Here is a 15,231-nt window from a genome sequence, read left to right on the forward strand (position 1 = left end):
ATGTCTGTCTGTTTATATGTCTGTCTATAGTTTTCTGGTTAGATTTTTGTTGCTATTTCTTTTATACCTGCTGCTGATTGCTTGTGTTGCAATCGAAACGTCTTAGTATGCAATTATTTATTTTATTATTTTATCTTTATACGTGACTTTCCCTGCAGTCACGAAAGCTCCAAATTAAAATTAACGTTAGTTTAAATGACACAATAAAAATAATAATTACAGAACACTTTTTTTTTTACACAATTAAATTTGTTTTAAATTACAACAATAAAAAATAAATTGCACAATTAAAAAACATGTATTACACAATTTTCATAAATATTTAAGTTACACAATAATTTTCATTACCCAATCATTATTTTCCCATTATTAAGTTCTAATACTTCTTGTAAGTTTGAGTTGAGTGGTTCTGTACACAAGGCGTTGTAATTAACATCTCCCAGGCGGGCGTGAAATCCTAGCGACACACGTGGCATATTGTCAGACAGAAGAGATTGAGCCCCCAAAACCCACTGCCCTCCCCCACCTCCCACCACCGCCAACGTTGCCTGCAATGAATGCAAAGCGATTGAAAACATCGACATCTGCTGGTCGCGAGATACAAATTGGTAATGGGCCACAACCTTTATCGAATTGTTGTTGTTCACGTACGACTTGCGACACGTGGAATATTTTCAGACAGAAGTTGATTGGGGTACAAAAATCACCTCCCCCCCCAAAAAAAAGAATAAAATACAGGGCGATTGAAAACAAAGGCGTATGTCACAACACGAAATTGGCACTGGACCACAATGTTTGAGTGACAATTTAAACGCCCACGCACGCATGAGACATTGATGCGGGCAGCAATGAACCTCGGTTTAAAACTGCGCAATGTTCTCACGACTCACAAGACGGGATTTTAAGACGCAGCCGCAAACGTTTGGCTCTAAACAACAAATGGCATCAAATATGTTCGTGTGCATTGATGGACGAACACAAAGTGAATTTCATAACGGAGGATTTTCAACAGCTGATGGTCAAACAGAAACGTAGTTTGAAAACAAAGAGATCGGGGTCTCACTCGCAGACAGAGGGGATTGTCCAGCGGGCGTTACGTCACGAAAGCAAACACGCCCACGTGGCCTTGGACCTTTGCTTCTGAGTGAATCGGGCACCGTCAAAGCAGCCAGAGGGAGACACGGAGAGAGACACGGAGACACGGAGAGAGACACAGAGACACGGAGAGAGACACAGAGACACGGAGAGAGACACGGAGAGAGACACAGAGAGAGACAGAGAGAGACACAGGGAGAGACACAGGGAGAGACACAGAGAGAGACACAGGGAGAGACACAGGGAGAGACACAGGGAGAGACACAGGGAGAGACACAGGGAGAGACACAGGGAGAGACACAGGGAGAGACACAGGGAGAGACACAGGGAGAGACACAGGGAGAGACACAGGGAGAGACACAGGGAGAGACACAGGGAGAGACACAGAGAAACACAGAGAAAGACACGGAGAGGGAGACACAGAGACACACAGAGAGAGACACACGGAGGCAGAGAGACACGGAGACAGAGAGACACACGGAGAGAGACACACGGAGAGAGACACGAAGAGAGACACACGAAGAGAGACACAGAAACCGGCAATCAGGTACAGGTGGAAAGGTGGAAAGATACACACGGGTACGTATGTTGTACGCATGTTGTACGTATGTTGTGCGCATGTTGTACGCATGTTGAACTTCTTTCGCACCGTGCGTACGTCGTGTGTAACCAAGCTAATCGGAGGTGTAGGTGTCGAGACATAGAGACACACACAGACGCAGAGATAGAGAGACACATAGACACACAGAGAGACGCAGAGACACGCAGAGACACAGAGACACACACAGACGCAGAGATAGAGAGACACATAGACACACAGAGAAACGCAGAGACACGCAGAGACACAGAGACACACACAGAGACACACAGACACAGAGACACACAAAAAGACACAGAGACAAACAGACAAACACACAGACACATAGACACACAAACGCAGAGACACAGAGACAACAACCGCCATTCGCCACTAGGTGGCTGTGACGTCACCACGACGCTTGTGCCAGGCCAAGTGCACCTTGAGGCCATGTGAAGTGTCGAACGCCCGCTGGCAGGAGGTCACTGGGCAGACCCAGCAGGTGCCACGGGTCGACTGACTGAGATGACCGAGATGACCGAGATGAATGGCTGATGTACCACCTGTGCCCCCTACTGTACCAACTTGCTGTGCTTTAGCCACCCGGCGCTCCGCTCGTTGTTGTGAGCGTCGCTCCTCCGCCCTCCGTTGTTGTTGGAGGGCGACTGCCTCCAACTGCCCAGTAGCGTCCTTCACGAGCCTCCTCCACTGAGGCCGATCTTGACACCGCTGGTACCAGTCATCGGCAAGTCCACTCAGCTCCACGTCCTCCTGTACCACATCACTCCATCTCTTCTCTAGCCCGTGCCATGCCCATTTAGCCCCCTCGATCCGGCCGAACAAAAGCTGTTTAGGCATGCGGTGGCTGGGCATGTGGGCTACATGACCCAGCCAACGCAGCCTTGCCTGCCGGAGGAGCTCACCGATGGGACTTTGCCCAGATCTTTCAAGGATTTGTGAGCTCCTCACAATCCAGCCTGGTTAAACCCAGGATGGATCATAGGCAGGCCAGCCTAAATGTTTCTAACCGGCGAAGATGCTCCATTAGGGGGGTCCACGTTTCACAAGTGTAGAGAAGGGAGGGAATGACTGTGGTCGAGAAGACCTGAAGTTTCGTGCGGAGCGACAGACCAGGTAGCGTCCACACAGCGTTACGCAGCCGATGAAAAGATTGCCACTCGACTGATTCGGAGTGAGACCTCTGCTGTTAAACCGGACACACACATGCACTTAGACACATGCACTTAGACACACATGCACTTAGACACACACACACATACTTAGACAGTTTAACACATTGCAGACTTTCGCGATCAGTATTATTCATAATAAAGGTTTTTGGGTTTGATCACATTATTTATAAATGTGTCACAACCCTCCACCACCCGACACACAAAATACAAAAAATTACTTTTTTTAAAAACACGCTTTAATGAAATGTACTGTCTGAGCTGCCCCTCCCCCTGCCCGTTTCACCCATTGCCCCTCCCCTCCTTTCACATCCCCCGCCCCTGGGCGTGGCTCCCTGAGGTAGGCCTCGGCAAGGTAAGGTAAAAGTTAAAAGGTAAAAATAATGAGCCTACCTTTACCCTACCTTTTACCTTACCACAATACAATAACTCTACCCTACCTTTTACCCTTTAGCAGGTAAGGTAAAAGGTAAAAAGCAATGAGCTTACCTTTACCCTACCTTTTACCCTTACCCCATACAAATTACCCGATTACAGGGTAATTACTGAGGTACTACACATGAAAAAGGTTTATAACGGTAAATGCCAGGTAGAGCGCTTTAGTCATATAGAATACTCTCGATGATTCCAATTTTACACGCTTTCTTTTAACTCACTCTGTCTGTTGTCGTTGTCATTGTTGTTGTCGTCTTGTCGTCGCTGTCGTATCCTCAAATCTTGTAACTCAATTTTAACCCACTTCCTAATGTGGTATCGACTGCAAACTTGGTATACTTATGTCATACTGATGACAATATATTATATCATAAGAAATGTATATATTTTTAAACGTTATTTTTAATATGTTATGTTTGGGCTTGGGTCTAAATGTCCACGCTCAACTGACGTTGGCTGTAATTGGCCACGGTCCCTTACGTTGTGGCAAGCTTCAGGGCCACTTCCTGGAGTCGTGGAGATCTGCCACTACTAGTACATTTAATTAAAGCGTGTTTAAAAATATATATTAATAATTAAATGGAGGCCACGGACTGCTCCACGGAGCTTTTAGCGGTAAATAAGGCACCGTATTAACCGGGTAATATTTCACGCTCCCTTTACCCTACCGGGTAATTCTTTCGAGCTACCTTTACCCTACCCTTTACCTTACCCCTTGGCATGTCGACACCTTTACCCTTTTACCCGGTAAAAAGGGTAAATTACCTTACCTTGCCGAGGCCTACCCTGAGGCTTGCCGTGAGGTAAGGAACCACGTGGTGATTTACAGAAAACGTCAGTTGAGCGTGGACAATTAGAGCCGTACAAAATATTGTTTACAAATATTTACTTGTAATTTTCAATGATAGAATATAGTATTGTCATCAGTATGACATAGCTCAGGGGTCGGCAACCAAAATAACAAGAAGAGCCATTTCTTTCCAATTCGGTACAAAATTCAGTATTTCAAGAGCCGCAATGCATCTGAGTACATACTGTACATACGTACATATTGTCAAGAAGCAGCCCGTAAAGAGCCGCATGCGGCTCCGGAGCCGTAGGTTGCCGACCCCTGACATAGCTATACTAAGTTTGCAGTCGCTACGACATTGGAAATACGGTTGAAATTGAGTTACAAAATTTTTGTATACGACAACACATGCAGAAAGTTAAATAAAAACGTGTAAAAAGTTTGAAAAGATATGTTTTGGATTTTTTATGATAGAATATCGTGTTGTCATAAGTATGACACAGCTATTTCATGTTTGCAGTTGATAGCACATTGGGAAGTGTGTAAAAATTGAGTTACAAGATTTCTTTTTTGAGGATACAACAGACGAAGTGAGTTAAATAAAAGTGTAAAAAAATGTGTCACGTTAACAAAACGCCAATGAGTGACTTCTTCTTCAGCACCACCCGTGTGTTTGAAGAGTGAATCCACAACATTTAGAATTTGAGTTCTAGATTTGAAGCTTTCGTGACTGCAAGGAATCATCTTCTTAGGTTTTTTCGGTAAAGTCACGTAGGTAAAACATCAAAATGAATGAAAATAAAATAAAATAAAATCAAAAATCACGACGTTTCGGAGGCAACACAAGTCTCCGTCATCTGGTGGGACCGTCACAGCCAGATTAGCTGCATCAAGTGAGGCAATGATTCAAGATGTAATCCCTTAAAAGCGAGTTGAGGGGGGGAGGAGAGGGAGGGGGGAGCTCATCAGACTATGGTAGCCAATGAATGGAACGTATCGGGAGGGAGGGGGGGCGAGGCCAAAAGGGTGGGCGACGGCGTGCAAGCGATTGTGCGCAAGCGGCTAATTACTGCACACGCCAACACAATGGAGCGATTATGCGCAAGCGGCCAACTGCCGCACACGCCAACACAATGGGCAGAGAGGGGGAGGGAAGCTCTAATACACATGATAGACAAAAGAACGAAAATGCCCATGTTAATACCAATGCTGGCTGAACAATGAAGAGAGTACTGTTAAAAAATAACTGGGGATGTTAACACTCGGTAAAGTAAAGTAAAATAGTGCCTGTCAGATAAGATGGTCCAAAAAATTGTAATTAAGTCATTTCTGACAAACACCACCTGACTGGTGAATTAAGACATGTACATCGGGCCCTCAGGATGAACGGATACTCTGACCGTACTATCAGCCAAGCTGTCTCTCCCACCACACAGAAACAGCCACATGAAACTCCGACCAAAACCATCACGTTACCATACATAGCTGGCGTGACCAAAAAGATCTCCAAAATTCTAAACAAACATAAGATCCAAGTCCGATTCAGTACAGTGCATAAAATCCGTGATCTGATTCCATCTGTGAAGGATGTCGTTCCTGACTTACAGTATCCTGGAGTCTACAAATTGAGTTGCATTTGTGGTGATTGCTACATCGGAGAAACGAAACGTCATGTTTCTGATCGTGTCCGCGAGCACAAGTCAGATCTGAAACACGGCAGAACTGATTCTTCTGCCGTTGCCGATCATTGCTACAACTCGGTGGGCTCTCATGAAATTGTCTTTTCCGAGACCAAGGTTCTCTGCAAACCTCCCGGCTACCATCAAAGGTTTGTACACGAAGCCATACAAATATACAAACACAGACATAATTTCAACCGTGATGATGGGTACAAACTTAGTAATCATTGGAAAGATGTTATCAACCACGCAAAAAAGACTTAATTACAATTTTTTGGACCATCTTATCTGACAGGCACTATTTTACTTTACTTTACCGAGTGTTAACATCCCCAGTTATTTTTTAACAGTACTCTCTTCATTGTTCAGCCAGCATTGGTATTAACATGGGCATTTTCGTTCTTTTGTCTATCATGTGTATTAGAGCTTCCCTCCCCTTCTCTGCCCATTGTGTTGGCGTGTGCGGCAGTTGGCCGCTTGCGCATAATCGCTCCATTGTGTTGGCGTGTGCAGTAATTAGCCGCTTGCGCACAATCGCTTGCACGCCGTCGCCCACCCTTTTGGCCTCGCCCCCCCTCCCTCCCGATACGTTCCATTCATTGGCTACCATAGTCTGATGAGCTCCCCCCTCCCTCTCCTCCCCCCCTCAACTCGCTTTTAAGGGATTACATCTTGAATCATTGCCTCACTTGATGCAGCTAATCTGGCTGTGACGGTCCCACCTGATGACGGAGACTTGTGTTGCCTCCGAAGCGTCGTGATTTTTGATTTGATTTGATTTTATTTTCATTCATTTTGATGTTTTACCTACGTGACTTTACCGAAAAAACCTAAGAAGAGAATTTGAGTTGTATGACGTTTCTTCAGCCTCCCACTCCCAGGCCCGCCCACTTCTCCCCCCCCCCCCCTCTCTATCTCTCCCCCCCTTGCTCCTCCCCCTTCTCTTACCTATGTAGTGACATAAGAAGGGAGGGGCTGCTGGGGGCTCTGGGACCCTGGGCGGGCCAGGCGCTTAAGCCTCTTGGCGCCAGGCGCTGGGTTCCCAGGCGGGGCAGACGCTTAAGCCTCTTGGCGCCAGGCGTTGGGTTCCCGGGTGGCCCAGGCGCTTAAGCCGCTTGGCGCCGCCAAAGGGGGGGGCTGTGTGTGCTCTGTGGGAGATCTGGGGGTGCACACGGCCCCACCCCTCGTTGGGGACTAGGCATAGAAGGGGAGCTCCCTGGACGATCAGGGCCAGTTGTAGCTCAAGACCCAAGACCCAAGACCAGCCATCTGAGGACCCTGGGATGCTGTGAGAGCGAGTGGTGGGACTCTGGAACTCCCGACTCTATGTCCTTGTGAGGGCGAGTTCCAGAACGTAGCCAGAGTAGTGTATCTAGGCTGTGTACCTAGGCTGTGTACCTGGGAGTTGTTACAGAGTATCAGGACTGTTGGACTGTTGGAGTGCTGTTGGATTGTAATAAAGAAGTTACCTCTACAAGTGTCTCCGGAACCCGTTACATTTGGCGTCAGAAGTGGCTATGGAGACAAGAAGTAAGCCACGTACCTTCAGTCCTGACGGCGATGTCGAGGAGCAAGCAGCGATGGGGCGGCCAACGCCGGCCGACAGCGACGCTGCACCGCCGGCCGACAGCGACGCTGCACCGCCGGCCGACAACCACGCCGCACTGCCGGCTGAGCAGCTGTCTGCTCCGCCGACCGTCCCCTCTCCAGCGTCGGGAGCAGAGATGGAGGAGGCGCTGCTTCGCCTCGCAGAGCTGCTCTGCGCCACCGCCTCTCTCCTGGGCGGGATGCGGGGCTCACAGGCGATGGCGGGAGGGAGAGAGGAGGCATGGCGCTCGCCCGAGCCCGCCGCCGCCATTCCCGCCACCGGCGTTCCCCCCACGAATGTGGGGGATGCTTCCGGGTGTGTCGTCACTTTTGCCGGGGGAGCAATGACCGCTGGGAGCAACGTCACTTCCGGGCCCAGCGTGGTCCAACCAAACAACGCCGGGTCATCAGCGCTGCGACCTTCACTGCCGGACGACAGCTGGCTTAAACCTAGCATACCGCGTCATCAGCGCTGCGACCGGACAGTGAGGGCGCCATTCTGTAACCGGCGCCGGGGCCGGCACATCGACCGACACGCTGGTCGCCGCCTTTGCTGCTCTGGCCACAGGTTGGAGGTCGGGAGACCAGGCCCCTGACACTTCGTCCATTTATGCGCTCCGGATTAATGATTTTTGTTGACATTTTCTTCATTGTCGTCGGGGAGTCGTGATTGTTGTTGGGTAAACTGTGTGGAGCTTCGCTCGTGAGTGTTGTCAATGTGTGTGCGAAACTTTGCTTGTGATTCTTAACAATGTAGGGTTTGTATTGAGCTTTGTTCGTGATTGTTAATGTATAGCTTGTGCTGTCATTGTTAACGATGTATAGACTGTATGGGGCATTTATCTTGAGATGGTGACATGCTGCCACGGATTTGGAATTGTCATGCTGGCTCTCAAATATCTTGGGGTGCAGATCCTGACCAGGATGGCCCAGCGGGTGGTGCGTGTCTAACACGAGAGTTGTGGCCCCGTCATGCTATGGCTGACGGCTCGACCTGACAGCCCGGAGATAGAGACACTCCGTGGCATGTCTAGCCTAGTGGGCTGTGTGTTCACATGGCTCGGAGAGTGTGGTCCCGTCATGCTATGGCTGACGGCTTGACCTGACAGCCCGGAGATTGAAACACTCCGTGGCATGTCTAGCCGAGTGGGCTGTGCGCTCACATGGCTCGGAGAGTGTGGTCCCGTCATGGAATGGCTGACGGCTTGACCTGACGGCCCGAAGGTTGAGACCCTCTGTGGTGCGTCTGGAGCAGTAGGCTCGCCCTGACGGCCCGAAGATTGAAACACTCCGAGGCGCGTTGAAACAGTGGGCTGGAGATTCGTGGTGTTCAGGTGTAGTTGTCCCGTTACGTTGGGACTGTATCCCTCAGTTGGTAGGGTGCATGTTGTGCAGGGAGTGAACGATGGGTCGTCTCAGCTCGGTCGGTACAGCTATATGCTGCGATGCGAGTCTTGGAGAGAGATTGGGTCATCTCAGCTCGGTCGGTACAGCTATATGCTGCGATGCGAGTCTTGGAGAGAGAGTGGGTCGTCTCAGCTCAGTCGGTACAGCTATATGCTGCGATGCAAGTCTTGGAGAGAGACTGGGTCGTCTCAGCTCGGTCGGTACAGCTATATGCTGCGATGCGAGTCTTGGAGAGAGACTGGGTCGTCTCAGCTCGGTCGGTACAGCTATATGCTGCGATGCGAGTCTTGAAGAGAGACTGGGTCTCAGCTCGGTTGGTACAGCTATATGCTGCGATGCGAGTCTTGAAGAGAGACTGGGTCTCAGCTCGGTTGGTACAGCTATATGCTGCGATGCGAGTCTTGGAGAGAGACTGGGTTGAAGTTCCCCCGATATGGCCGACGCGTGCTATTGGTTGTGACGCCGCGTTGGAAAGGCGGGGGGGGTGCTAACGGTTGACATGTAATGTCGGTGGTGGTCCTCATTGAGGGCTGCTGGGACGCAAGCACGGGATGCCTTAGAGATGCGGTTCGCGCGTGCGGCCACCATTTCTGGACAGGAGCAGGCAGATTTATTTTGTTTGTGTCATGTCAATTTTATATATATATTTTAAAATGTAGATACTGGAGCAGCCCTGAAGTGCGACTTGTTTGCCCAGTACATGGGTCGGCCCTGAAGTACGACTTCTCGACCCGGGACGTAGACAGACGTCCGGATTAGTGTGTGTAGAGGGATGCTCGACATGTTGGTCTTCGCCTTCTCTCCACCTGACGGATGGGAGGCTGGCAGGGTGGTGTGGAACCCTGCCATCCATGCAGTGGTTGTGCATCCAACGCGTCGGAATCTGTATATTTGTTGTTGTTAATTCCCCGTTTTCTATGCGGATCCCGAGGAGGGCTAGGTGTGCCGCGGGTCGTTTGTTCACGTGTCATTGCTTCACCTTTTTGTTGATTGATGCTTGTATATAGTGTAAAGTTGTACAGGTTGGTTATGGTATTTATGGTTGCTTTCTTGTTCTCTTTTCTTTTCCTGTTGAGGCTCGCATGTTTTTTTTCTCTCTCTCCCTTTGGTTAATTTAAACTTTCTAATTATTGACAGCCGGGACGGCTGGAGGCTACATAGAGGAGGGTAATGTAGTGACATAAGAAGGGAGGGGCTGCTGGGGGCTCTGGGACCCTGGGCGGGCCAGGCGCTTAAGCCTCTTGGCGCCAGGCGCTGGGTTCCCAGGCGGGGCAGACTATTAAGCCTCTTGGCGCCAGGCGTTGGGTTCCCGGGTGGCCCAGGCGCTTAAGCCGCTTGGCGCCGCCAAAGGGGGGGGCTGTGTGTGCTCTGTGGGATATCTGGGGGCGCACACGGCCCCACCCCTCGTTGGGGACTAGGCATAAAAGGGGAGCTCCCTGGACGATCAGGGCCAGTTGTAGCTCAAGACCCAAGACCCAAGACCAGCCATCTGAGGACCCTGGGATGCTGTGAGAGCGAGTGGTGGGACTCTGGAACTCCCGACTCTACGTCCTTGTGAGGGCGAGTTCCAGAGCGTAGCCGGAGTAGTGTATCTAGGCTGTGTACCTAGGCTGTGTACCTGGGAGTTATTACAGAGTATCAGGACTGTTCGACTGTTGGAGTGCTGTTGGATTGTAATAAAGAAGTTACCTCTACAAGTGTCTCCGGAACCCGTTACACCTATATAGCCTCTTGTCACAGCAGCCATTTTGCCCACTTCAGAAATTGTTTCTTGCTGTGGTTGTCCCACCTGATGACGGACGCTTGTGTTGCGCCCGAAACGTCGTGATTTAATTTGTTTTGTTTTCTACCTACGTGACTTTACCGAAAGAACCAAAGCGCATGGGTCCCTGCAGTCACGAAAACTTCAAATCTAGATGTTACATGCAGCATCATCCGGCGATTTGCCAGAATAGTGAAGCCACCCACGTGCGTCCGGTCTTAAATAGTGCCGGGTGACGTCATCGTCGTTGAACCCCATCAGGATTCGAGATCAGAGACGGACGTGGGGGGGTTATTGTAATTTATAATAGACTAGCTTTACTACCCGGCTTCGCCCGGGATTCACCACGCCCAGCCGCCTTTGTCTCCCCAGTGGCGATGTTCACGCACCACATCAGTTACTCGTTTGAGGCTGAGTCGACCTAGGGGAGGCCCAGGACCGGTTGAAATAATTGTCATCACTGGTGGTGGCCGTGAGTTGGAATCGAACTCGGGTCGCCGGGTTCGTAGCGCGGCGTAGCGCCACCCGCTACACTACAATGTGTTACGCTTCCACATACGCGGGTCACGTGACAGATGTGACGTCACAGCTCACTTGCCATGCAAAAAACATATGCATTATTGAGCTCCACCCCCCCAAAAAAAACAAAAGTGTATTTTTATAATTTTGTGCATGGTGTACAGTCTGGAAAGTAGCCACATGGCAAATTTCAAGTTTGTTGCATGTCGGGAAGTACGCTAAACATTTTGAACAGACGCACATAATCACAACTTTGCCTTTTATATATATATGGAGATCAGTCATCAGTTCATTAGTATGTGATTCCTCTAGAAGGAATTGTAATACGTATTGTGTATTACTTAATAATACGCTTACCGGCTGCGCTAAGTCTGGAGCTATCAGAGCGGTTACAATTATTTGAATTCTTCTCAATTTCAATTGATTCTCTCACTAATCTTGGCCAGTAATAATTAGTTTTACACGACACTTCAACGTTAACAAAATCAATTGAGTGTCCTTGTTGGCAAGCATGCTCTGTCACTGCTGACAGCTGTGTTTGAGGTAATTTAATGTTCCTTTGGTGTTCTTTTAGTCTTACGCTGATGTTACGTGCCGTCTGTCCAATATAGCGTTTACCGCATAAGCAATTGATCCGATATACACCTTCTGTTGATAATTTCGTTATTTAATCTTTCGTACAAGACACTAGTCTTTGAATTTTGTGTACCGTACCAAATCTCACTTTAATGTTTTGCTTTTACAAAACACGGGCTAATTTGTCAGTTACTCCTGAGATATATGGCATTTTAATTGTTTTGATAAGCTGATCACTTTCAGCGGTATTGTTGTTCGATCTTGATTTGGCATCCAACGCTCTGTTAATTTGAGCATCATTGTAGCCGTTAAGTCGTAGCGCTTCTTTAACACGTTTAATCTCTCTCCTTAGACTTTCACCATCTGACACTGTCTTTGCCCGATGTGTGAGCGTCTTGACGAGAGAGGATTTCTGTGCTGGGCGATGATTCAAATCTGCGTTCAGATAGGCACACAGTGGTTACCGAAAGGGAACGCACACCACCACCCTCATAAACCTCCACCTACTCCACCTCCTCAACCTCCTCCATCTCCTCTAACCTCCTCATTGTGCTTCCCCCTTCCTCCCACCCCTGCTCGCCCAGGCAAGGCGAGTGCGTGAGTGTGCGTGAGTGTGCATGAGTGTGCGTGTGCGTGAGTGTGCGTGAGTGTGCGTGAGTGTGCGTGAGTGCGTGAGAGTGTGAGTGTGCGTGAGTGCGTGAGTGTGCGTGAGTGTGCGTGAGTGTGCGTGAGTGCGTGAGTGTGTGAGTGTGTGAGTGTGCGTGAGTGTGTGTGAGTGTGTGTGAGTGTGTGAGTGTGTGAGTGAGTGTGCGTGAGTGTGTGAGTGTGTGAGTGTGCGTCAGGTCTCGGCGGTGTCTCTCTGGCGATGTCGTCGCTGTTGTCGGACCGCGGACGCCGCTGCAGCGCCCGCGGCCACACTCGCTCCGTGCTCGCTGCGCTGGACGCACAGCGCCACGCCGCCACCGGCACCTCCACCGCCACCTCCACCGCCACCTCCACCGCCACCGCCGCCTTCTCGGCGTCTCTGTGCGACGTGCGACTCCGCGCCGGCGCCCGCAGTTTCCCGGCTCACCGCGCCGTCCTCGCCGCCTGCAGCGACTACTTCAGGGTACGGCGGAGGTCGCAGACGGGTTTTGATTCCTTACCCGTACCCGGCCGCACCAGGGTCGCAAACGGGTACCCGTACCCTACCCGATACCTGGCTACCTGTACCCGGCCGGGGTACGGGTACCCGATTGCGACCTCTGGGATGAAGCCATGTTGCAGGCGCAGGTGGGTTGATTCTAGGAACTTGAATTGTGAGAAGAGACAAGACGTTGGGAAATGAGTGACAAACGGTGACTCACCAGTGATTCACGGCCTACCCGTACCCGGCCGCACCAGGGTCGCAAACGGGTACCCGTACCCTACCCGATACCCGGCTACCCGTACCCGGCCGGGTATCGGGTAGGGTACGGGTATCCGATTGCGACCTCTGGGATGAAGCCATGTTGCAGGCGCGGGTGGGTTGATTCTAGGAACTTGAATTGTGAGAAGAGACAAGACGTTGGGAAATGAGTGACAAACGGTGACTCACCAGTGACTCACGGCCTACCCGTACCCGTACCCGGCCGCACCAGGGTCGCAAACGGGTACCCGTACCCGGCCGGGTACGGGTAGCCGGGTATCAGGTAGGGTACGGGTATCGGGTACCCGATTGTGACCTCTGGGGTACGGCGGCCGCGGACCGGCGGGACAGGAAGGGGATCCGACGCCGGAGAGAGACGCGGCGCACGACTTGAGATGTCCTGGCGCTGCAGGACAGAGAGAGAGTGGTTAACGACAAGCGAGGGAATGTGGGGTGGACGCACCTACTACTACGACTGCCACTACTAGGGCTATCTGCCAATGGGTGGTGATGATGATGCACTACACTATACACTACACTATTATACTGGTAGGAACGAAGTGAACCAGCCTACAATAGATGATATCGTCTGTCCGTCCGTCCGTCTGATTAGGTGTAGCAACATCGCCCCCTACTGCAAACACTTGGCAGGACCCTACAAAAACCTTTAGACTCAGTGACGCTTTCCTGGCTAAACAAGTGTAACATTCCCTTATTTTATAATTCCCTGAGATAGCTTTTAATTAAAAAAACCTTTAGACTCAGTGACGCTTTCCTGGCTAAACAAGTGTAACATTCCCTTATAATTCCCTGAGATAGCTTTTAATTAAAACATTTAAATGAAACATTAACTCACAGCGGCCTAAAGCCTACAGCTAGGCCTAAAGCCTAGAACTAGGCCTCAAACTCTCCCTTCGTATCGTACCCCCGCGTGTGTGAAAGGGAGTTAATGTTTAACAATGTTACATTCCCTGATGTTTTTAAATAGAAACATTTACATTTAAAGCTTTTACATTAATAATTAAAACATTTAAATTAAAAATTAACTCACAGCGGCCTAAAGCCTACAGCTAAGCCTAAAGCCTAGAACTAGGCCTCAAACTCTCCCTTCGTATCGTACCCCCGCCTGTGTGAAAGGGAGTTAATGTTTAACAATGTTACATTCCCTGATGTTTTTAAATAGAAACATTTACATTTAAAGCTTTTACATTAATAATTAGAACATTTAAATTACAAATTAACTCACAGCGGCCTAAAGCCTACAGCTAGGCCTAAAGCCTAGAACTAGGCCTCAAACTCTCCCTTCGTATCGTCCGATTAGGTGTAGCAACATCGCCCCCTACTGCAAACACTTGGCAGGACACTACAAAAACCTTTACACTCAGTGACGCTTTCCTGGCTAAACAAGTGTAATAATACATGATGTTTATATTCTTTGGTTATTCGTTCCTACCAGCCCACCCCGCAGGGACCTGTTACAGTACACTGTAGACTACATTATACACTACACTATACACTACACTATTATACAGTATACTGTAGACTACATTATACACTACACTATACACTACACTATTATACAATACACTGTAGACTACATTATACACTACACTATACACTATTATACAGTACACTGTAGACTACATTATACACTACACTATACACTATTATACAATACACTGTACACTACATTATACACTATACACAACACTATTATACAATACAATGTAGTGTATAGTAGTGTATTGTGTAGTAGTGTAGTATGTAGTGTATATTAGTGTAGTATGTAGTGTATAGTAGTGTATAGTGTATAGTAGTGTATAGTAGTGTAGTATGTAGTGTGTATGTATCTTGAACTCCTTTCGCACCGGAGGTGCGGGGGAAGGAAAATACAACAACAATAACAATCAGTTGTAAGTAAATTATTTTTGAATTTAGATTTGATGACAACGATGATGATGATTGGTTCCAAAAGCCTGCGTGTTCAACAGGCTGTTAAAGGCTACACGGATGTATGGAGGGGGCAGAAGCAGGAGATGGAGATCTTTGTCTTTGCAGGCAATGTTCAGCATCTCGATGCTGGAGAGCGGTGCCGAGGAGATCTCTCTCAAGGGGATCAGCGCCCTCGGTCTTCGGCACGTGCTCGACTTTGCCTACACGGGGCAGGTGGGCTCGCACCCGGCGCGATCGGGAGCGGAGTTCGCGGATCGATCGGGAGCGGAGTTCA

The 15,231-nt window shown here is 49.2% G+C and overlaps 1 protein-coding gene across 1 annotated transcript in view; it reads left to right on the forward strand.

Annotated features, from left to right (window-relative positions):
- The first annotated feature begins 1,126 nt into the window (after positions 1 to 1,126).
- The window catches only part of LOC144735743 (kelch-like protein 32), a 48,158-nt gene continuing 34,053 nt past the window's right edge, over positions 1,127 to 15,231 (forward strand). The window contains exons 1-3 of the mRNA XM_078618240.1: positions 1,127 to 1,674; positions 12,202 to 12,725; positions 15,063 to 15,170. Coding sequence (XP_078474366.1) covers positions 12,483 to 12,725; positions 15,063 to 15,170 — 351 coding nt within the window. The 5' untranslated portion in view covers positions 1,127 to 1,674; positions 12,202 to 12,482. The remainder of the gene's footprint in view (positions 1,675 to 12,201; positions 12,726 to 15,062; positions 15,171 to 15,231) is intronic.

This window comes from Lampetra planeri, chromosome 57 (genome assembly GCF_965212315.1).
Source record: "Lampetra planeri chromosome 57, kcLamPlan1.2.h2, whole genome shotgun sequence".
Lineage (NCBI taxonomy): Eukaryota > Metazoa > Chordata > Hyperoartia > Petromyzontiformes > Petromyzontidae > Lampetra > Lampetra planeri.